The 22919-nt window shown below is 40.6% G+C and overlaps 1 protein-coding gene across 1 annotated transcript in view; it reads right to left on the bottom strand.

Moving 5' to 3' along the window:
• nrk (Nik related kinase) overlaps positions 1–22919 on the bottom strand; it is a 127727-nt gene that overhangs the window by 21174 nt on the left and 83634 nt on the right. Inside the window, exons 21-27 of the mRNA XM_062963792.1 lie at positions 21186–21279; positions 19370–19546; positions 17297–17426; positions 15652–15810; positions 11676–11819; positions 6092–6226; positions 4641–4741 (exon numbers count right to left, since the gene is read on the bottom strand). Of these exons, the coding sequence (XP_062819862.1) occupies positions 4641–4741; positions 6092–6226; positions 11676–11819; positions 15652–15810; positions 17297–17426; positions 19370–19546; positions 21186–21279 (940 nt within the window). The remainder of the gene's footprint in view (positions 1–4640; positions 4742–6091; positions 6227–11675; positions 11820–15651; positions 15811–17296; positions 17427–19369; positions 19547–21185; positions 21280–22919) is intronic.

Consider the following 22919-nt stretch of genomic DNA (forward strand, 5'->3'; position numbering starts at 1 on the left):
ATTGGCCAGTAGCAGGCCCATACTTTCCATTGAAATCCTGATAGGTTTATGCTGGTTAAAATTGTTTTCATTTTTAAATATTGTATTGTTCTTTCATTGCTGTTGTTGTTTTGCACTACAAACAAGACATATGCAGTGTGCATAGGAATTTGTTTGTATTTTTTTCAAATGATAATTTGGCCCCTCAACAGTCTAAAGGACTGTGGACCGGCCCTCTGCTTTAAAAGTTTGAGGACCCCTGGTCCAGGATGTGACAAGAGTCTTTTGTCAGTTGGAAGCTAGCATTAATGTTTCAGTTAATTAGCATTGGAAAGGTTTGTCTCTCCCATCCATGTACTAATTGGGGGTGGCCCTGCTTAGTTTTCAAAACCAGGAAGATCCAATATCTTTAGGGCGTTTAGTTCAAGCAACATATCCATCCTATCTAATCCCAGGTCAGAAAAAAAGAAAGAGGAAAGAGATTCTGGGAGAAACTTTACCATGAACATCCTGCTTCACGGAATAGCATTGATTCTCCGGGAAGAGAGCTGAATCCTTCCAGGAGGTTAAGCATGTTTGTCTGGAGCAGATGGTAGCACTGACCATGCAACAAGCACTGCGGCTTATTAAACCATAGCCTGTTTGCTCCTGTTTTGAAAATGGATAGCTTAGCTTGGTGCCCAAAGCTGGGATTCTCCTTTGTGAGTGCTCTCACAAACCAATGGCAAATATTGTCTTTGTAAGGCTTGCATCCCAGTTTGCTTTGGACAAACAACACAAGAGTCTGGGTTTGGACAGAACACTAAGCGGCCCATTTCCGGTTTGTTTACCAGCTTGAATGGATGAGAGGAGCCATGCGAAGGTGGATGTTCATTGTATATCAGGATAAGCCAAGCATCTTCTATATATACTAGCTGTGCCCAGCCACGCTTTGCTGTGGCATTTTCTGGTGGTGTTGGTGAGAAATTGTTGAGGTAGTGGTGGTATTGAATGTCTGTTGTATGGTTGTCTTTATGTTTAGTATGCACACTGAAGTGGATTATATGGCAGTGTGGAGTCAAGATAATCCAATTCAAAGCAGATAATATAAGATTCTAAATGGGTTATATAGCTGTGTGGAAGGGCCTTGAGTCTACACTGCTATCTAATCCAGTTAAAATCTGATAATCTGTGGAAGAGGCCTAAGTGAGGCATAACTGTGCCTGTCCCCTGGGCTGAGTAGGTTGCTAGGAGACCAAGTGGGTGGAGCTTAGCCTTCTAACTGGCAGCAATTGGATAAAAACTATTATTCCTCTCCCTCTAATTAGGACTTTATTTTTCCTTTCTTTTTGTTGTATCAACCTAGAGCCGTGAATGATGGGTTGTGTTGTCAAATTTCGAGGTTGGGGGCCTGTAGTTTTGTTTTTTTGTCCGCTGCCCTGATGCCATCACTCTTTTATATATATATATAAAAGGGTAATGAAATTTCGGCCTAGGACAGAACAACAAAACTACACATCCCAGAAACACTAAACTTGGCAGCACAACCCCTCATCCATGCCTCTACGTTCATACAACAAAAAGAAAAGAAAAATAAAGTCCTCATTAGAGGGAGAGGAAGAATTGTTTTTATCCAATTGCTGCCAGTTAGAAGGCTAAGCTCCGTCAGGGGAAAACCTTTACCCTTTACCTTAACTACCACCAATTCCTCAATACTTTATTTCCCATACCACCATACTTTGCCACAGCAACGCGTGGCCGGGTACAGCTAGTTGTTCACTATATATTTACTAGGCATGTGAGATCGATTAAAAAGAGTTTCAAAACTCATTAAAAATTAGGGGGCACTGGCATTTTGTTTCTAAAATGTTTCTAAAGTGTCATTAATGAAAATTTTATTACTATAATGAGAGTAATGAAATTTCGTTATAGTAATTGCGCAAATGGGGTAACTTCAGAGGCTCCTCCCTCCCTCGTTTTTACAGCTATTGGGGTGAAACTTGCTCCAATGGTAGAACACATTGACCACTGTGAGCCCATCAAGTTTCAGAATGTTTCATTTATCTACGAAGTTTTGGGGAATTTTCAAAGTTGGTAAACAACATCTTTAAAGAAACGACAAGAGTGATCTCCTTGAATTTTCTCTACAGTGGCATAAGATAGCAGGGGATCATTCTCCCCAACTTTCAAAAATATTTATACATCTACTGATTTTAGGGAATTTTTAAAGTTTGGGCAATTTTTAAAAATAAACGACAATATCTTCTGCTTTTGGCATCTAATGACTGCCGGTTGTGAAGCCACCCTGAGTCCCACCCCTCCACGGGGTGAGAAGGACAGGATACAAATGTATGAAATAAATACATTTTTGAAAACCATTTTAATCCATCAGAACATAGGGAGCTGCTCTATTTTGGGTATAGTTTTCACCAGAATTTATTTTACAGACTGCTGCAGTTCCATGGAACAGCATCAATTTTGTATTCTGAATTTTTTAAAAAACAGCTTTAATTATGAAAGCCTTCAACCTCAAGAGTGCTAAATAATGAAGGAAGGAGGGAAGCTGCATCATTAGGATTTCTCATATGCAAATTTAAATCAAATTTTGGCTGAAAATTACATAATTTATCAACAAGCCTGGGTTGCAGATCTATTTAGACAGCCACCGGGAACTTGTTAAAGTAGGAATGATTGTATATAGATTTGTTTAAATGTAATTGAGTCATGGTGGTGCAATGTGTGCTGGAGATTGCATCATGCACTGTATACTGTTTACTATGTCAGTATGTAAAGGGTTAAGTGCCTGCAAACTTGGATTGCACCAGACAGCAGAGTCTGGGATAAATTGCCCTCTGCTTCCTATCTTTTTTTCTTCTTTGTTTTTTCCTTCCTGTCTGTGCCTGCGTGAGAACTGTGTATTCCGTTCGTGAGTAAAACTTTTGATAGAGAACTGAAGACGTCATTATTTATCTAGTGTTTTCTTGTCAGCAACTTCTGCTGCATGTGTGCCTAGCAAATCGCCCTGACAGAACTGATGTCCAACTATGCTTATTAAGCATGTGCAAAAAAATTAGAAGAGTCAGAATTTGCAAGAAAATTTGAAGTTTTGTAAGTCAGAAGCCATATCCGAAGTGTTTGCTTGGCCCACACCCAATATTTTAGAATCGAAACTGACCCCATACTTTTTCATTTTAGTTTTGTAAATCTCGGAAGGCTATCCAAAATCAGTTTCATGGTCAGTGCAAGGAAGCAAAGCAAAGCCAAAAAGGCTGCCTGCCTTAGTGCCTGCCTAAGAATTCAAAAGACTCTGCCCTAAACTACATTTCCCAGTATGCATTAGCATCAGAAAGCACCAATCGAGAGAGGAGATTGGTCTGCAGTCAGTCAAAGTTCCAATACATTTGATAATATTCTACACTATGATTTCTGTTTCTGGGTTATCATTAGCAGTTCCTAATTGGTTCTGTCATTAAAACATGGTGAAAGTTTATTACACTGCAAAAACTTGGCCTTTGCGCAAGGGACATCGTCCTATACAGTAAAGTCTCACTTATCCAACACTCGCTTATCCAACATTCTGGATTATCCAACGCATTTTTGTAGTCAATGTGTTCAATATATCGTGAGATTTTGGTGCTAAATTCATAAATACAGTAATTACTACATAGCATTACTGCGTATTGAACTACTTTTTCTGCCAAATTTGTTGTCTAACATGATGTTTTGGTGCTTCATTTGTAAAATCATAACCTAATTTGATGTTTAATAGGCTTCTCCTTAATGCCTCCTTATTATCCAACATATTCGCTTATCCAACATTCTGCCAGTCCGTTTATGTTGGATAAGTAGTCTTAAGTACAAAGTAAAGACTGCACAACTAAACAAGAAACAACACTTTGAAACTAGGAACAGATTTTGTTCATTATTGTAAAAAAATTATAAAAAAATTCAAAATTCGCCAAAAATCCACGGATAGGCGAAATGTTCTGAAATTTGGTGGGCTAACAGCGGTCAATGTTTTTTACTATTATAGCAAGTTTCATTCAATTAGCTTTATAAATGAGGGAGAAAGGAGTCCCTGAAGTTTCCCCAATTATAATTATTTTATTATGCGCATGCACAATTACTGTAATAAAATAGTAACGAAATTTCGTTAGTCTCGTTATAGTAATGAATGTTTCACTAATTATACTTTAGAAACACTTTAGAAATGAAGCACCAGTTTTGTAATGACTGTTGAACTATTTTTAATGAACTTTAATTTTTAATAAACTTTAGCAGAAATATGTTGGTGGAATAAAATACAATAGAGTCTCACTTATCCAAGCTAAATGGGCCGGCAAAAGCTTGGATAAGCGAGTATCTTGGATAATAAGGAGGGATTAAGGAAAAGCCTATTAAACCTCAAATTGGTTATTGGTTTACAAATTAAGCACCAAAACATCATGTTTTACAACAAAATTGACAGAAAAAGTAGTTCAATATGCAGGAATGTTATATTGTAATTACTGTATTTACAAATTTAGCACCAAAATATCACGATATATTGAAAACATTGACTACAAAAATGGCTTGGATAATCCAGAACCGTGGATAAGCGAGGCTTGGATAAGTGAGATTCTACTGTACTATGAAAACAAGTAGAACAAGGTATAAATACGAAACGTGTTTCCTTTACTTACCTTAAAGGCCATGAATTTGTGATAAGGTTTCGGAGCCCAGGCATAGACCTCGACTGAATTTCTCACAGCAATCACAAGAAATTTGATTCTCTCATATTTCACTGCAAATTAACAATGGTATCGTTTTAATTGACGAGTTACAGAAGTAGGAAAGGCATTCTGAATTAATTTGCAAAGCTTGCAGTGCCAAAGAGGGGGATTTGACCTAGAATCTGACCCAGAATAATCAACGTGGTTTAGAATAGAGCCGGGAAAGGTTGTTTCTGGAATGTATTTGATGCTTTAAAAGTCATCCCCGGTTTGGCAAATGGCTGGTGCGGGCTGAACAGTTTTGGAACAGGGTCCAAAAAAAGGTAATCATCCCAATATCTTATTCCGATCCCCAAACACAATGCAAATGTGAGAGTGAAATAAATATGGAAAATCATCAGGTGATAGCAGGCATGGGCAAAATTGGGCCCTCTGTCCAGATGTTTTGGACTTAACACCATTCCTAACAGCCTCATTGCCCTTCCTATCCCCCTCAGCCGCTTAATGATGATGATGATGATGATGATGATGATGATGATAATGATGATAGGAGCAACCCCAGGAGCAATTCAATAATAATAACAACAACAACAATAGGAGCAATAACAAAAACAACAATAACGGGAACAACCCCAGGGGACATCCAGTCCAGCGTTTCTGGCATACAGAAATAGCACAACCAAAGCACCCCCAACAGATGGCCATCCAGCCTTTGGAAGAATCATGGCTGTGGGGCCGGGCTGTGGTGAAGCTGGTTAGTAGTCAGCTGCAATAAATCACTACTGACCGAGAGGTCATGAGTTCAAAGCCAGCCCGGGTTGGATTGAGCTCCCAAATATTAATAGCCTAGCTCGCTGTTGACCTAAGCATCTCGAAAGACAGTTACATTTGAGTAGAAAATTTAGGTACCACTTTATGCGGGGAGGCTAATTTAACTAATTTACGACACCATAAAAACTCTCAGTAGCGTGCGGAGAATGAGGAAGTACTCCATCAAGGACTCGGTGTCACAACTGGATGATGAAGCGGCAGCTCCCCCTGTTGCCGGTATTGAGCATACCCTCAAGAAGCCGGAAGCTGGAAAATGTTAAATTGCCTCTGTGTCTGTCTGTATGTCATATGTCTAATGACATTGATGGTTTGCCATGTATATGTACATGGTGATCTGCCCTGAGTCCTCTTCGGGATGAGAAGGAAGGAATATAAGTACTACAAATTAATTAATTAATTAATTAATGGCTGTAGTTAAGAAACTGGTAATTAATTCCTTAGCACAGTGGCTCTCTCTCAGACATTTTCAGACTTCAACTCTTGACCAGTGTCCCAGGATCTGGAGGACCAAGAGTTGAGAAGCCCTGCCTTAAACTTTTCCCAAATCCCCTCTGGCACATGTTTCAATAATATCCACCAATAAGACCCACCAACTTTGTAGTGTACGCAGCCTTCCAGATCGCCCACCGACACCCAGCCTTGTCGCTTCTCCACATCAGGGTCGTTTCGCAAGATCTTGTTTCGTAACCACGATAGATAGTACACCCGTAGCTTATTCTTCTTGCCTGGAATTCGTTGGAATAGAAATGAAAAAGAAGCATTTGAAAACCTACTGGACTGTGTCACCGCATTGGTTGCGGTAAGAAACCTTTCAGCACCAGTGCAGCAGGAAACCGGGAGATATTTGAATGAACATTTCTTTTTATATATATATATATATATATATATATATATATATATATATATATATAAATTTTTTTATCATAATTCAATACATTCGTTATACATCATTTGTTTAACAGGGGACACAGAATATTCAATACTCAATTAGAGATGTATTTGTTTAATCTGTTTCATTTGTCTATTCATTTAGTATTATCCATTCGGATGCACGAAACAAAAGATGTCATTTTCAGACAAAACAAAAGGAAGCCCTCCCATTGCAACCAATGGTCCGAAAATTTTCGTATTTTTCATAAGCCAGATGAAAATTCTGTTTGTATAGGCGCCCCATTTTCGTTAGCAGGAACAAATACGAAAACGAGACAAAACGAATGAAACTACAGAAATTGAACAGCAATTCCATAGAAAAGCACAACAGTACTATGAATGTACCACCGGAGCCCCCAGTGGTACAGCGGGTTAAACTGCTTTGGGACTTTGGGAGACTTACGAGGTTTACAAAATCCAAACGAAAAAGTATTGGGTAAGTTTCACAGCCAGGTGTCAGATATCTTGTCGTCCATAGACACCACCAAGGTCATGTGGCCACTGGCATGACTGCATGAAGTGTCGCTACCTTCCAGGCAAAGCAGTACCTATTGATATATTCAGATTTGCATGTTTTCAAACTGCTAGGTTGGAAGAAGCTGGGGTTAACAGTAGGAGCTCACCTTGCTCCCCGGATATGAACCGCCAATGTTGTAGCTCAGCCGTCACAGTCTGGTCGAGTATGCCAGATGTTGTTGCAGAGGAGAGTGCTGTTTTTGATCGGAGAGTCCTTCGCAAGGGATAGGAGTCGAAGGGAGGATGTGAGAAGAAGTCAGCGCTTGGCTCTCAGGCGCACTAATGAGTAAGTTTCCCATGTGAAGTTCTGCCCGTTCTGACTCTCATTGTGCCTTAACCCTGGAAACTCTTTAAAGATGCCCTGCTCTTTATTCTCGTTGCGGTGTCAACTTTGACATCCTTGGGAGAAGAATCCTTGTTCCCGTACCTTGCTCCAAGTTTGCCTTGTTCCAGTACCTTGCTCCAAGTTTGCCTTGTTCCAGTACCTTGCTCCAAGTTTGCCTTGTTCCGGTGCCTTGCTTTGTGACTTCTTTGCCGAAACTGTGTCTTGCTTCTTCCGAGTTCTTCTTGCCTTGTTGACTCCAGGTTCAGTGACACCTTGTTACTCCTTGTTCCTGTGGATTACTGTTCGTGGATTACCGACGTTTTGCTCTTGTTCCCTGTGACTTTCAGTTGCTCCTGCTTGGACAGTGTTGTGGACCAGCTCTGACTGTGGATTACAACTCTGGAAGACCTTATTGGACTTACATTCGAACAGTTAAGGACAGTGTTTTATGGACCTTTTACTCTGCTGACTTTAAATGCTATTTGCTTGCATATATACATATATACATATATACATATATACATATATATATATATATATATATATATATATATATATATTTCAATAAACTGCTTGTTTGCTTATAATCCTGGCTCCAGTGTGGTTTTCAAGGTGTCCACGGAGCCTTGGGGTGTAAAAGCCGACCTTTTGGTCAGCAAGTTCAGCAGCTCAGCGGTTTAACCCACTGCGCTATCGGGGGCTCCTTGCATTAAACTACCTTACATTAAATCAATTCTCTCTTTTCTAAGTAGCAGTTATTCTCTCTAGTCTCAGGATGTGATCTTTTCAGTGGAGCTTCAAGGACTTTTTCAACACATTGAGATGTTGTCTCTTCTCTCCATTCCCCGGGTTCATATTGTCCATGCACACTTGTAAATAACTGCAAAGCACCTCTCTGCCAAATCATGGTTATGTATATGAAGGAATCCATACAAAAAATGAAATGTTCCTCAACGTATGCCCTCAAGCATGCTCTGTATTCAATTAAGCTTCCGCAGCGTGAGCCAAACCGTATGTAAGAAGCCCTCCTTGGTGCCGCGGATGCTGCTACCATTGAAGTTGATATTCCAAGTGAAACTGATTAATTGTACGGGTGCCAAAGCCCATGCTTCGTTCTGTTTCTGACCCACCTTTCAGCTTCCCAAGTGCAACTCGGAGATCTGCCTAAAGCATTTGTTGTGCTTTCACATCCAACAAACTTTATTCGTCTTATTTTAATTAATGTTTGCTGATTTCAAGCACGTTGTGAAGGCCGAGAGGTTATCTTAAAGCACGTACAGTATTGGTAGTGTTGCCTTTGGATGTGTTGCATGTATAGTTCACAACAACGGACGAACTTTCTGTGGTTATGGAAAAGGAAGATCAAAATGTAAAAGGGGGCAATTGGTCTCATCTTAGCTGCAACCTAGGCCCCTTCTATGCTGCCATATACAATCCACACTATCTGCTTTGAACTGGATTATATTGCAGTGTAGAAAGAGCAATATTACTTGTGGTCCTATATTAGCTCAGGGGGTTTTGGACTCTGCTTTGAGTCTCCTTGGTGGAGAGAAGAAGCAGGGTAAAAATAATAATGATGCCCAGAAAATCAGGAGGCAGAAAAAGGACTTCTGAAAGTGAAACAAATGATAGAAGATAGAAGATAGTGCCATCTTGTCTCCTGTGCCATAGCAACATGCTATGCTAATATATATCTATCTATATAAAAGAGTGATGGCATCACGGCGACCCACAAAACAACAAAACTACAGGCCCCCCAACCTCGAAATGTGACAACACAACCCATCATCCACGCCTCTAGGTTGATACAACAAAAAGAAAAGAAAAATAAAGTCCTAATTAGAGAGAGAGGAATAATTGCTTTTATCCAATTGCTGCCAGTTAGAAGGCTAAGCTCCTCCAACTTGGTCTCCTAGCAACCCAATAAAAAATAATAAAAAACACTACAAATTAATACAATAAAATACTATAATAACAGAAAATAACTAAAAATAATACAAGAAAATAATAAAATATAATAAATAAAAATATAACTTACAATAAAATTAATAAAAAAATGCAAATAACGTCAAAAATTACACAACAATTTTTAACCAATACCACCACCTCTTTGCCACAGCAACGCGTGGCCGGGCACAGCTAGTGTGTGTGTATATATATATATATATATATATATATATATATATATAATTTATAGATATATAATATATTGTATATACATATAATATTGATAATAATATTATAATGGAATACAATATTATACTACTAATAATACAATATAATATTAATCATATATTATATATTAAATGTAATCTTACTAATAATATTATCATATAATGATATAGTACAATATAGTAATTTAATGCTTATATTGTGCTATGCTAATAATATATTGTATGCTCATTTGATTTGTAAGCTGCTCTGAGTCCCCTTCGGGGTGAGAAGAGCGGAATATAAATGTAGTAAATAAATAAACAAATAAATAAGAAGAGAAACCTGCACTGGCAGATGATGGGGAAGACAGTCAAGAACCAACATTGATGGAAGAGTAGAAAACTGCTTAAAGGGCTTAAAATGGGCTGTGGCGCAGCTGGCTAGTAACCAGCTACAATAAATCACTACTGACCGAGAGGTCATGAGTTCGAAGCCCGGGTCCGGTTAAGCCCCCAACCATTAAATAGCCCGGCTTGCTGTTGACTTATGCAGCCCCGAAAGACAGTTGCATCTGTCAAGTAGGAAAACTTAGGTACACTTTATGCGGGGAGGCTGATTTAACTAATTTGCAACACCATAAAAAACTTCCAGCAACATGCCAGAAAAGGAATGAGGAAGTTCAGCCACTAATGGACGGTGAAGCAATAGCTCCCCCTGTGGCCGGAATCATGAAGCTGGAATGTTAAATGCCTCTGTGTCTGTCTATACTGTATGTTGTTTGTCTGATGGCATTGAATGTTTGCCATATATGTGTTCATTACAATCCACCCTGAGTCCCCTTCGGAGTGAGAAGGGCGGAATATAAATACTGTAAATAAATAAATAAATAAGATGAAGAGTGAATACTGTAAAAATACAATGCAGAGCAGAAGCCCAAAGGAGTGGATTGACGACAAATCAAATAGAATATGTGAATTCTTGGCTCTGCCTTTTCCTCTCCTTTGCCTTAGTTCCCCCTGTTTATAGGTTTTCCCAATAGTGTAGATACTATAGTCCTCCTTTTGTATTAGTTTTTGGGTGGAGCATAAAAACCCCCTAGAAGCCAGCCTTAGTTGGTCTGTTCCATTTGCCTGTACAGAGCTCTCTTGCTAGAGGTCATGAGTTCTAATCCAGCCCGGGTTGGAGTGAGCTCCCAACCATTTAATAGTCTAGTTTGCTGTTGACCTATACAGCCCGAAAGACAGTTGCATCTGTCAAGTAGGAAATTTAGGCGAGGAGGCTAATTTAACTAATTTACAACACCACAAAACCTTCAAGCAGCATGCGGAAGAATGAGGAAGTACTCCATCAAGAATTCGGTATCACAAGTGGATGGTGAAGCAGCAGCTCCCCCTGTGGCCGGAAGCTGGAAGCTGGAATGTTAAATTGCCTCTGTGTCTGTCTGTATATGTTGTATGTCTAATGGCACTGAATGTTTTCTATGTATATGTGCATTGTGATCCGCCCTGAGTTCCCTTCGGAGTGAGAAGGGCGGAGTATAAATACTGCAAATAAATAAATAAATAAATAGACTCCTCCTCTTTCTGTAGCAGAGCTGCAGTGACCAGTGACCATTGTCTGGTAATCCGAGGCCCAAGCAATCCAAAACAGGCATCTTTAAGACCTGCATTCAGCAGTATTCATATACCACCAGTCCCAGAGACAACAGAAGCTTTTGAGCAACTTAAGCTTCACAAGGAAAAAGATTGAAACTGCTTATGAGCACCAGCTTGTAAACCATCACTTTGCATTAGAGGCAGAAGACTTTCAAGGACTCCAGAGAGATGACTGCAACCAGCAAAATCTCCTTTTGTAATGTATTGTCCTAAGCAATCTCATAATAATCCCGGATGGAGTTAACCCGTCATTCATTTTGTTTTCACTAAACACATTCTGGTTATCTTCTCATCTTGCCTAAAGTGCCTCTGTATGTTAAGGGTCTTGATCTTAACACAAGGTATACAATTAGCTCCTGAGTAAAGCCAGACACTAGTTTTTCCCAAAGGCTCAGGCGTGCCATCACAGAATAGAATAATGATCTATATATAGATATATAATAGTAATATCATAATAAGATAATAATATCTCTAATATCCTAGGCCCTTGGGAAGAACCCGATATTTAGAGACAAACCCCAGACACTTGGCCCTAATGTGCATGTGTGCTGTGTTGTTATGTTCACGTAAACAAAACATCGACTCCAAACAAACCTGAGATGGTGATGAGCACATTGAGTCCTTCAAGCACATCCATTTGCTGAAACCGCCTCCTGGTTATCAGCGAGTAAACTCTTCCTTGCCCACTTCTGTCCAGCAGCCACAATCCATTCTCAGTCCCCACAAGTAAATTCACCCCTGTGAATGGAAAATAAAAAAAAACAATACACAGTTTTAGTATTTTGGGAATTTGGATTCTTCAAGGCATTCTGGACCATTTTGACCACCTATTGAGCACCCAGTGAAAGCATGGACGTGCACCTCCACCACTTATGGCTCTTTCATGCGATAGGATCGTAGATGTGAAAGAGACCACATAGGCCACCAAACCATGCAAGAACATCAAGCATTCCCTCCCAATGGCCAACAAACCTACAGCGAAGGAGGCTCTGCCACACTGACCTAACTTATTCCACTGCCAATTAGTGTTGTGCTTTTGTATGGAATTGCTGTAAGTTTTGTGTAGTTTCATTCGTGTCATCTCATTTTCGTATTTGGTTCCCGTTAACAAAAATGGGCCGCCTATACCACACCGGGAGCCCCATTGGCTCAGTGTGTTAAAACGCTGAGCTGCTGAACTTGCAGGTCACAGGTTCAAATCCCGGGAGCGGAGTGAGCGCCCGCTGTTAGCTCCAGCTTCTGCCAACCTAGCTGTTCGAAAACATGCCAATGTGAGTAGATCAATAGGTACCGCTCCGATGGGAAGGTAACGGCACTCCATGCAGTCATGCCATTGGCCACATGACCTTGGAGGTGTCTACGGAAATTTGAATTGAATCTTTTTTGGACTATTCTTTTTTTTAAAAAAATAAATAAATTATTGGTGTTTTTTTAACATAAAAAGAGTGAGAACAATATGTATATAGAAAAGAAGGTGAAAAGGGTGGGGGTGATACAAATAGAAAAAAGAAAAAGAGAAGAGAAAAAAAGGATTTTAAAATAATAATAATAATAATAATAATAATAATAATGAGGAATTAAAAAAAGAAGAAAAAAGAAAAAAGGAAAACACAAAACCAAACAAAAACAAGAGAAAACAAAAACAAGAAAAAAACACAAAAAACAAAACAAAACAAAAAACAACAGAGAAGATTGTACTTCCCGTCTTTTCTTCTAGGTGACAAAGTATTTTGTACATATTGTACTTTATATTTCCACTCCGTCTCTATATCTTTGTAAAAAATTCTTCTTGTTCTATAAAAGTTGTCCATAATGTCCAATCTGTTTCTTTTGTAGGTTTACCATGGTGGGTTTTCAGGTAGTAGGTCAAAGCGTCCATATTTTTTATGTCTATAATCTTTGGTAACCATTCTTCTTTGGTTTGTTTGCACTATGCTTGATGCCTTTCGTGAGACTGAGTTCGATACCTGGTTTGGACTACGGCTTTTGAGTGACTTTCTTAGACTCTTGCTTTATGATTTTCAAGTACATTTCTCGTGTGGATTTAAACCCATTTTATTGACTCTGAACTTAACTTGCTTGTGCTTATTTATAACCTTCAGTAAACAGCTTGTTTGCTTATATTCTGGGGCTCCAGTGTGGTTTTGAGGGGTGCAACAAGGCTATTGTTTTGAATGGATGCCTAGCCCACCGAGTGCGGAGGCTGCCATATTTGATAAGGTTTATTATCAGGGTGTTCTGGTTGCAAATAATGAGATGGAAAAGGAAATGCAGAGGATTGCTAGCGACGACTCGGCGAGAACAGAGTCCGCTCCACCTCACCACACATATCATTACCAGTTTTGCTATGCTGTTCTGTTCTTAATTTAAAATCTTGGCTTCCTCTAAACATATATCAAATGAAACCCAGAGAGCTGTAAACTGTAAATCTACATTTCCTGGGATAATTTCTTTCCCCGCATCTTATTCATTTATTTTGTTTCTCATTTAGGATTCAAGCCGAGGCAGAAGGGCGTGGGTAAAATATTGCATTGGCTCCACCAAGTTCATCGCTGCATTGCCTGGTGTCAGGGAGATGGAAAATTAAAGCTGGTGGGGAACGAAGGCTTAAGTAATGAGGATGAATCCTTAAATGGCAGGCGGTGCCATCGAGCCCTTGTTTATTGGACTCCAACACAGGAAAACTGGCTTCGAGGACCAACAGGACCATTGACTCAAATTTGGTAAGAAACACCTGAACTTGGAAATAGTTTTATTAAAAAACTAGCTTGGGTAATTTGAAAAGGAACTTTTTTGTTTTTGGATGTTTGGTCGTATCAGTGTGGTCATATGTTAACGCTATTTCTTAGAAAAAAAGCAGGTTTTTGCTTTAATTTTTGTGCCGCTGTGCCTGGGGCTATAACTCTTGGCGAAAGAGGCATGGACATGACGTCTTTCCCCAGGGGATTGCTTCTTGCCCTCCTTTAGGGAAACTGGAACTCCCAAGGACCAAAACACTGTAGATAACTCAAAACTGGTTTTATTGTTCACAAAAGGTTATCCCAATAAGCTGGAAGTTTCAAAGGGATAAAGGAAAATATCCATTACAGTCTTTGGATGTCTTAAGTCCAAGGAGCTCTGCAGCTGAGAAGCTTTTCCAGGTCCCTCTTTCTCAATGGCTGTGAATGCCGGAGCAATCCTCAGCCTCAGTCCAAATGGCCTATGTTTGAAGACACAGTCTTCCTTTTGGTGCCAAAGAACTGATTTGAAGGCGCTTGAGACTCTTCAACGTCGTCCAGGTTGGCCCTGAACATGAAGCAATAAGTCTCAAGGGTAAGAACCTCAGAATTGGTGCTGAGAGGTAATTTAATCAAGGGCTTTTAGAGCCAAGTCTCTCTCTCACGTCCATCTGGTAGAAAGCTTGATGGTTGAATGAAAAAAGGAAACACTGTCCTACTCCAGGAAAGGGTGGAGCCAAACAATTGAGCTGAGGGAGCAATATAACTGGTGCAAACAACATTGATTGACAGCTATAAATAACCAATCAATCCAACTACATTTACAGGGTAAAGGCAAAATCAGGCATGATACAACGATTCAAATCTTGCAACTTACAGTTTGATATATAGATGGCGCCACTCGCGTCATCACAATTTTTTATGAATATTACCATTAAAAATGCATAAGGATGTGGGTGAACTAAAATCCTCAAAAATCTTGGGTCAACTCGTGCTTGAAATAGATATGAATGATCAGAGCAATTCATGAGAGTGCGTCTACACCAGAGGTTCTCAACTTATGGGTATCTCCCCAGATGTTTTGGCCTTCAACTCCCAGGAATCCTAATAGTGTGTAAATAGTGTGTAGTCGGTCGGGCTGTGGCGCAGGCTGGTGAGCAGCCTGCTGCAATAAATCACTCTGACCATGAGGTCATGAGTTTGAGGCCAGCCCGGGGCGGGATAAGCACCCGTCAATTAAAAAATAAAAAATAGTCCCTGCTCATTGCTGATCTAGCAACCCGAAAGATAGTTGCATCTATCAAGTAGGAAATAAGGTACCACTTATAAAGTGGGGGGGGGGGGGGGCAAATTTAACTAATTTACGACGTTGGAATGAGGAAGTGCCTTTAGAGTGGATGATGAAACAGCTGCTCCCCCCTGTGGCCAGAATCAAACATCCCCTCAGGAGAAGGTTAAATTGCCTCTGCGTCTGTCTCTGTCTCGGTTCTATGTGTATATGGGCATTGAATGTTTGCCCTATGTGTGTATAATGTGATCCGCCCTGAGTCCCCTTCGGGGTGAGAAGGGCGGAATATAAATACTGTAAATAAATAAATAATAAAATAAATAAATATGTTTTGGCCTTCAACTCCCAGGAATCCTAATAGTGGGTAAACTGGCTGGGATGTCTGGGAGCTGTAGGGCAAAACACCTGGGGAGAGACCCACAGATTGAGAACCACTGTTCTACAGGAAGTCTGGCCACACTTGTTGGTGGGAATATTTATTTGGAGAGACTTGACCAAACCAAAACTATGTTTGTGAATCTGCAATGACAAGACCATGACCACCCACCACCTTTTCTGTGCTTACCCCACAATGCAGAACACAAGATCTCTGAATTGAACTTCTTCTTGTATTTGCGAATTTCCGGGCTGTCGCTCTGAGGCCGGATGTTAGTGGGGTTCACATTGACAACAGAGCCTTTCCTTGCATTTTGTCTGCTGCTGGACTCAGGTTTCACATTGGGTGCTGGGAAGAAATGCAGAAAGAAGGTATTAAATGACTACTTGGTCTACTGCCCAATGTGAGGCCTGTGAAACAACTGGATCATCGTGTTGTCGAAGGCTTTCATGGCCGGGACCACAGGGTTGTTGTATGTTTTCTGGGCTGTATGGCCATGTTCTAGAAGTATTCTCTCCTGACGTTTCACCCACATCTATGGCAGGCATCCTCAAAGGTTGTGAGGTATGGAGAAACCCAGGAGATGAAGCTATTCAATGCTAATAAGATGATTAACTACAACATTCACACTGGCCTCCAACTGAAAAGAGTTCTTCTCTCACCCTGGACTTTCCACAGATATATATAAACCTTCCTTGCTTAGTTTCTTCATACCTCAAAACCTCTGATACTTTTGAAGCCACAGAGCCCTTTTTGAAGCAAAAGTTTCCATCAGAGCCCCAAAAGGTTTATATCTATATATATGAAAGGGTAATGAAATTTCGGCCTAGGACAAAACAACAAAACTACACATCCCAGAAACACTAAACTTGGCAGCACAACCCCTCATCCATGCCGCTACGTTCATACAACAAAAAGAAAAGAAAAATAAAGTCCTAATTAAAGGGAGAGGAATAATTGTTTTTATCCAATAGCTGCCAGTTAGAAGGCTAAGCTCCGCCCACTTGGTCTCCTATAAACCCACTCAGCCCAGGGGACAGGCAGAGTTAGGCCTCACTTAGGCCTCTTCCACACTGCCTATAAAATACAGATTATCTGATTTTAACTGGATTATATGGCAGTATAGACTCAAGGCCCTTCCACACAGCTATATAACCCATTTATAATGGACTTAATGTAAGATAAAACCTTTACCCTTTACCTTAACTACCACCAATTCCTCAATACTTTATTTCCCATACCACCATACTTTGCCACAGCAACGCGTGGCCGGGCACAGCTAGTATTATATTATACTAGCTTTGCCCAGCCACGCGTTGCTGTGGCTTATGGGAATCCTTTGTTGGCCAGATGGAATAGCAGTGAATAGCCTTGCAGTCTCAAAGCCTGGCCATTTTCTGGAGTAGCTGGGGCTGTTTGTTGTATAAACGTAGAGGCATGGATGAGGAGTTGTGCTGCCAAGTTTAGTGTTTCTGGGATGTATAGTTTTGTTGTTTTGTCCTAGGCCGAAATTTCATTACACTTTTATATATATAGATAACATATGTGATATTACATATAATGTGTTTTGAGAACATCTAGGGATCAGATTAAGAGTCAATGTGGAGTAGTTGCTTGAGAGATGAAGTAGGAACTGAATCCATGGAAACCCACTGATAACAACTCTATACCAGAGTCAACCTAAGCCTTGTTCGCAACCTAGATATCCTCTTTCCCCTCTTATTTTTTCCACATTATTTACTTTTATAGTTCTAAAATTCATTAAAATGCTGTTTAATTGTCTCTGCAATAGATACAAGTTTGACATGGTCCATGGTAAAAAAGGTGTACTCACGAGAACCACAGTTTGGTCCCGTTGGACTGGATGGAGGTGAGATTTGTAGAAGCCTGGGGTCTATGAAGGACGTAAAGGATGTCGTAGATGAGGTACTGTTTTTTGGAGAGGTATTGTCAGTACTTGAAGCCTGAATCGGAAGAACAGACAAGATAAAACATCGTTGCAACCGTCCACAGGGTTAATTTTAGTTCTATGGCACATGGATAAGATGTTTCTACTGCACACGTACTACCGTGTTTCCCCGAAAATAAGACAGTGTCTTATATTAATTTTTGCTCCCAAAGATGCTCTAGGTCTTATTTTCAGGGGATGTCTTATTTTCCCATGAAGAAGAATTCACATTTATTGTTGAACAAAAAAATGAACATTATATACTGTACAGTAGTTGTCATCACAAACCAGCATAACCAGACAAACTGTGAATCCTATCAAGACTTTCTTGTTACTACCATTATTTCCATGTACAACACTCTACGGTACGTACATTTACTGATCTTGCATGCTCTGATGTCCTGTTCGTTGGGCATGCTTCCAAACAAAACCTTTGCTAGGTCTTACTTTTGGGGGAGGCCTTATATTTAGCAATTCAGCAAAACCTCTACTAGGTCTTATTTTCTGGGGATGTCTTATTTTCGGGGAAACAGGGTATGAAGGCGAGAGTAAAACGTATATTTTAAGTCATATTGCAATCCTTTTAGTTGTGAGCTGATTTGATTCTCCATATGGAGAGAAAAAGCAGGATATAAAAAGCATAATAATAATAATAATAATAATAATAATAATAATAATAATAATAATAATAATAATATCACACAGTCCTAGACACTTGGGAAGTGTTCGACTTGTGATTTTGTGAAACGAAATCCAGCATATCTTTCTTTTTTGCTGTGTCATACAATAATAATAATAATAATAATAATAATAATAATAATAATAATAATAATAAAGGATCTAATGTTCGAGCTGTAAAGAATTTGGCACAAGGCAGTCAAGATGGTCCCAGTGGTGATCGGCACACAGGGCGCAGGGTCTTAAGGCCGTGGCCAGAACTTGAAAACAATTGACGCTGACAAAATGACCACATGTCAGTTGCAAAAGTCCACCCTACTTGGATCTGCATGCATTATTTACCAATACATTGCATAGTCCTAGACACTTGGGAAGTGTCCGAAGTCACGTGTGATCCGATACAAAAGCCAGCACAGTGATCTTGTTTGCTGTGTACTCATCTTGTTGTGTATCAAATAATAATAATAACAACAATAACAACAACAACAACTTACTAGATCTGTGAGCATCCTCCGAAAATACATCACATAGTCCTAAATGCTTGGGAAATGTTCGAGTTTTGTGATATGAAATCCAGTATATATATCTTGTTTGCTGTGTCATATTATGTTTTTGTGCCAGTAATAATAATAATAATAGTAATAATAATTTGTGAAATCTAGCATATCTATCTTGTTTACTGTGTCAGACTATGTCATTGTGTCAATAATAATAATTATTATTATTATTATTTATTTGAAAACAATAGACATTGACAAAATCACGATCTGCCAACTGCAAAAGGCCACCCTACTGGGATCTGCTCGCATCATCCGAAAATACATCACACAGTCCTAGACACTTGGGAAGTGTTCGACTTGTGATTTTGTGATACAAAATCCAGCATATCTATCTTGTTTGCTGTGTCATAATATAGCAATAATAATGATAATAATTATCTTTACTCCACCAGATGTGACTACACACTTTGTCCAATCAAGAAGTAATGACACTCTTTCCAAGATGGAACTACACTCAGAATGTAACTGCGTACTTTGCCCAACGAAATCTCCCATATCCCCTTGTTCACTTCTCCCATTCTCTTCTATTCCCACAAGTTTTGGGACCACTTTAATCCAGAGCTCAGAAAATTTACTTTTTTCGGACCACTTCTCATAATCTGACATGCCCGTTCAGCGATGCTGGAAGTTGTCATTGAAAAAAACCTTTTTCAAGATCTGTCCTGCCCATGATGGTTGCATAGTCCCATATTTTGATCATCCTTTGATATGGAGGTTTTACCTTATTGGAAACCGGCTTGCCCTGAGATTCCAAACTGTTCTCAACCGCTTTTGGTTGAAAGTCCGAACCATCCGATATTTGGCTCTGCTGCAGGAGGTCGGGGAGGAGATAATTTTGGTTGCTCATGCTCCAAAAGCCTTCGCGAGTGCTGCAGTTGGGTCTTCCTGCGGCATAATCCTGGACCAAAGGACAAATGGAAAAGCACGCCTGTCATATATAAAGACTTCATCCTACTGAACATGTCAAGTGTTCGTAAGGTTAGGTTTATCATACCTCTGAGCTCATGCATCTTCCGTTTTGAAATTAAATGGATGATTTTCCTACCTCCATCACACACTAGCAAATTCTCTGTTTTATTCAGGAGTTCTCCGTTGATTTGCCATTTTGCTCTAATTTCTCACAATTGTGTATTCCTTACTTTGGAAGTTGTAGTTATGGCCTTTGGATAAGAACTGCCCATCTCCATGATAAATTTTGTTTCGGTGTCCACTTTATGATTGGTTGCACTTTTGCTTTGTTAATTTTCTGATAAAAGCACAGGGTCCACCCCACTCCAGATCTCCCACAATTTTGAAGCACTTTATCAACTATCTCGTGTTTACAAAACTCACTTAGCGCACTTTTGCCCAGTTCGTTTTTATGATTCTATTGTTGTGTTTTAATTTATGTTTTACCAATGATTTTGCTATTTTATTTTTTATATGTTAATGCTTAATTCTCATTGGCACGTGGTTTCGGTTATTTGATGTGTTTTATGTTTGTTATTGTATTTGCCTGGGTTTTCGCCAGTCTGCATTTTGGGTCATCAGCTGATTTTTCGATCTTGGCCTTAACTGCCTTTATTCTGATGGCTTGCTCCTGGGCTGAAAGGATCAGGCCTTCTGTCTCCTTCTTCAGGGTCCCATTCGTGAGCCACAGCCAGGTCTTCTCCTTGTCAGCTTTTCCTTCAATTTTGTCAAGGAACTTTCCATGCAATGTTTTGTTGTGCCAGCTGTCAGCTCTAGTTTGTAGTGCGGTTTTCTTGTACTGATTCTTTGTCTTCTGTGTTTTGATTGTTATTATTATTATTATTATTATTATTATTATTATTATTATTATTATGCTACAGAAACTTTGTTTTAGAATACTACTACTACTACTACTACTACTATTAATAATAATAATAATAATAATAATAATAATAATAATAATAATAATAATCTTTATTTATTTTCCGCTCTATCTCCCCAAGGGGACTCAGGGCAGATTACAGATCACATATGGCAAACATCCAGTGCTGTTATACAATTAACAAGGACATACAATACATAAACAGAGGTAAAGGCTTTCCCCATCTTTTCCATTTCCTGTATTTCAATTCCAGACATAGGTGTGTGTGTGTGTGTGTGTGCTGTCGCTCTATCTTCCATGCCATCTTCCTTAGACATCCTCCCGATCAAATCGCCAGCATGTCTTTATGGGCGCCTTTTATTACCTCCCTGCTTAAAGCGGTATCTATTTATCTACTCACGTTTTCTGTTAGGTGGGCAGGGAGCTGGGGCTGACAGTAGGTGCTCACCTTGACCCGGGCATGAACTGCCAACCTTTCAATAGACTTTTAGCCAATTGAATTGGCTTTTTTTTTGCCAGTTTTGGAGGCTGAAAGTTAAACCAGGCCATCCGACAATGCTGGGAAATTTCCCGCGGCTGAGCTCTGGGAACATGCAGGTGGTTGTCAAAGACATCGCTGGGAAGGCGGATCACAACGAGTGGCCAAATTAGCAGTCGGGAGCCGGACCAGGCACAAAGTGCATCCCTCCGAGGCGCTTTCGATTACCTTGCGCTCCATGCCAGCCCTTTGAGGTTTCAGTTCAATCCCATCCGGAGCTCTTGCCCTTGAGAAACCCATCACTCCGTTGCTGAGCGGTTGCCTAGGAGCAAAGAAGCAGGAAAAAGGCAGGATGGAAAACTCAGAAACAACAGCAAGAAACCCACAATCTAACAACACATCACTGTACAGCTGCACACATCTGAGCTCCCTCCCCCTCCTCAAGCAAAACCCAATCCTATCGGGCTGAAGTGATATTTGGCTAACTCAAAATGCTTAGCTTTGCCCCAACCAGATGTTCTTGGATCACAGATCTCATTAGGTCCAACCAGCATGGATCTTGGGAATTATGATCCCAAACAAGCTCCATATAAGAGAGGGAAAGAACATTTGCTCTTTAGATCAGGGTTTCCCAAACTTTTTCAGCCAAGGAGCCCTTTTCGAAGCAAAGGTTTCTCGTGGAGCCCCAGGAAATAATAGGTAAAAGTTTTCCCCGGACATTAAGTCCAGTCGCGTCCGACTCTGGGGGTTGGGGCTCATCTCCATTCTTAAGCCGAAGAGCCAGCGTTGTCCGTAGACACCTCCTAGGTCATGTGGCCATTGGCATGACTGCATGGAGCGCCTTTGCCTTCATGCCAGAGCAGTACCTATTGATCTACTCACACTCTGGGGGTTGGGGCTCATCTCCATTCTTAAGCCGAAGAGCCAGCATTGTCCATAGACACCTCCTAGGTCATGTGGCCATTGGCATGACTGCATGGAGCGCCTTTGCCTTCATGCCAGAGCAGTACCTATTGATCTACTCACACTCTGGGGGTTGGGGCTCATCTCCATTCTTAAGCCGAAGAGCCAGCATTGTCCATAGACACCTCCTAGGTCATGTGGCCATTGGCATGACTGCATGGAGTGCCTTTACCTTCATGACGGAGCAGTACCTATTGATCTACTCACACTCTGGGGGTTGGGGCTCATCTCCATTCTTAAGCCGAAGAGCCAGCGTTGTCCGTAGACACCTCCTAGGTCATGTGGCCATTGGCATGACTGCATGGAGCGCCTTTGCCTTCATGCCAGAGCAGTACCTATTGATCTACTCACACTCTGGGGGTTGGGGCTCATCTCCATTCTTAAGCCGAAGAGCCAGCATTGTCCATAGACACCTCCTAAGTCATGTGGCCATTGGCATGACTGCATGGAGTGCCTTTACCTTCATGACGGAGCAGTACCTATTGATCTACTCACACTCTGGGGGTTGGGGCTCATCTCCATTCTTAAGCCGAAGAGACAGCGTTGTCCGTAGACACCTCCTAGGTCATGTGGCCATTGGCATGACTGCATGGAGCGCCTTTGCCTTCATGCCAGAGCAGTACCTATTGATCTACTCACACTCTGGGGGTTGGTGCTCATCTCCATTTCTAAGCCAAAGAGCTAGCATTGTCCGTAGACACCTCCAAGGTCATGTGGCCATTGGCATGATTGCATGGAGCGCCTTTACCTTCCCGCCGGTGCAGTACCTATTGATCTACCCACATTTGCATGTTTTTGAGCTGCTAGGTTGGCAGGAGCTGGGGCCAACAGCGGGAGCTCACTCCACTCCCTGGATTCGAATCGCCAACCTTTCGGTCAGCAAGTTCAGCAGTTTAACCCGCTGTGCAACCAGGGGTGTCAAGAAGCTTCCTTGGAAACTTTTAACATAGGCTGGATGGCCATCTGTCTGGGATACTTTGATTGTGCTTTTCTTGCATA

The sequence above is a fragment of the Anolis carolinensis genome, unplaced genomic scaffold (assembly GCF_035594765.1).
Source record: "Anolis carolinensis isolate JA03-04 unplaced genomic scaffold, rAnoCar3.1.pri scaffold_12, whole genome shotgun sequence".
In the NCBI taxonomy this organism is placed as follows: Eukaryota; Metazoa; Chordata; class Lepidosauria; order Squamata; family Dactyloidae; genus Anolis; species Anolis carolinensis.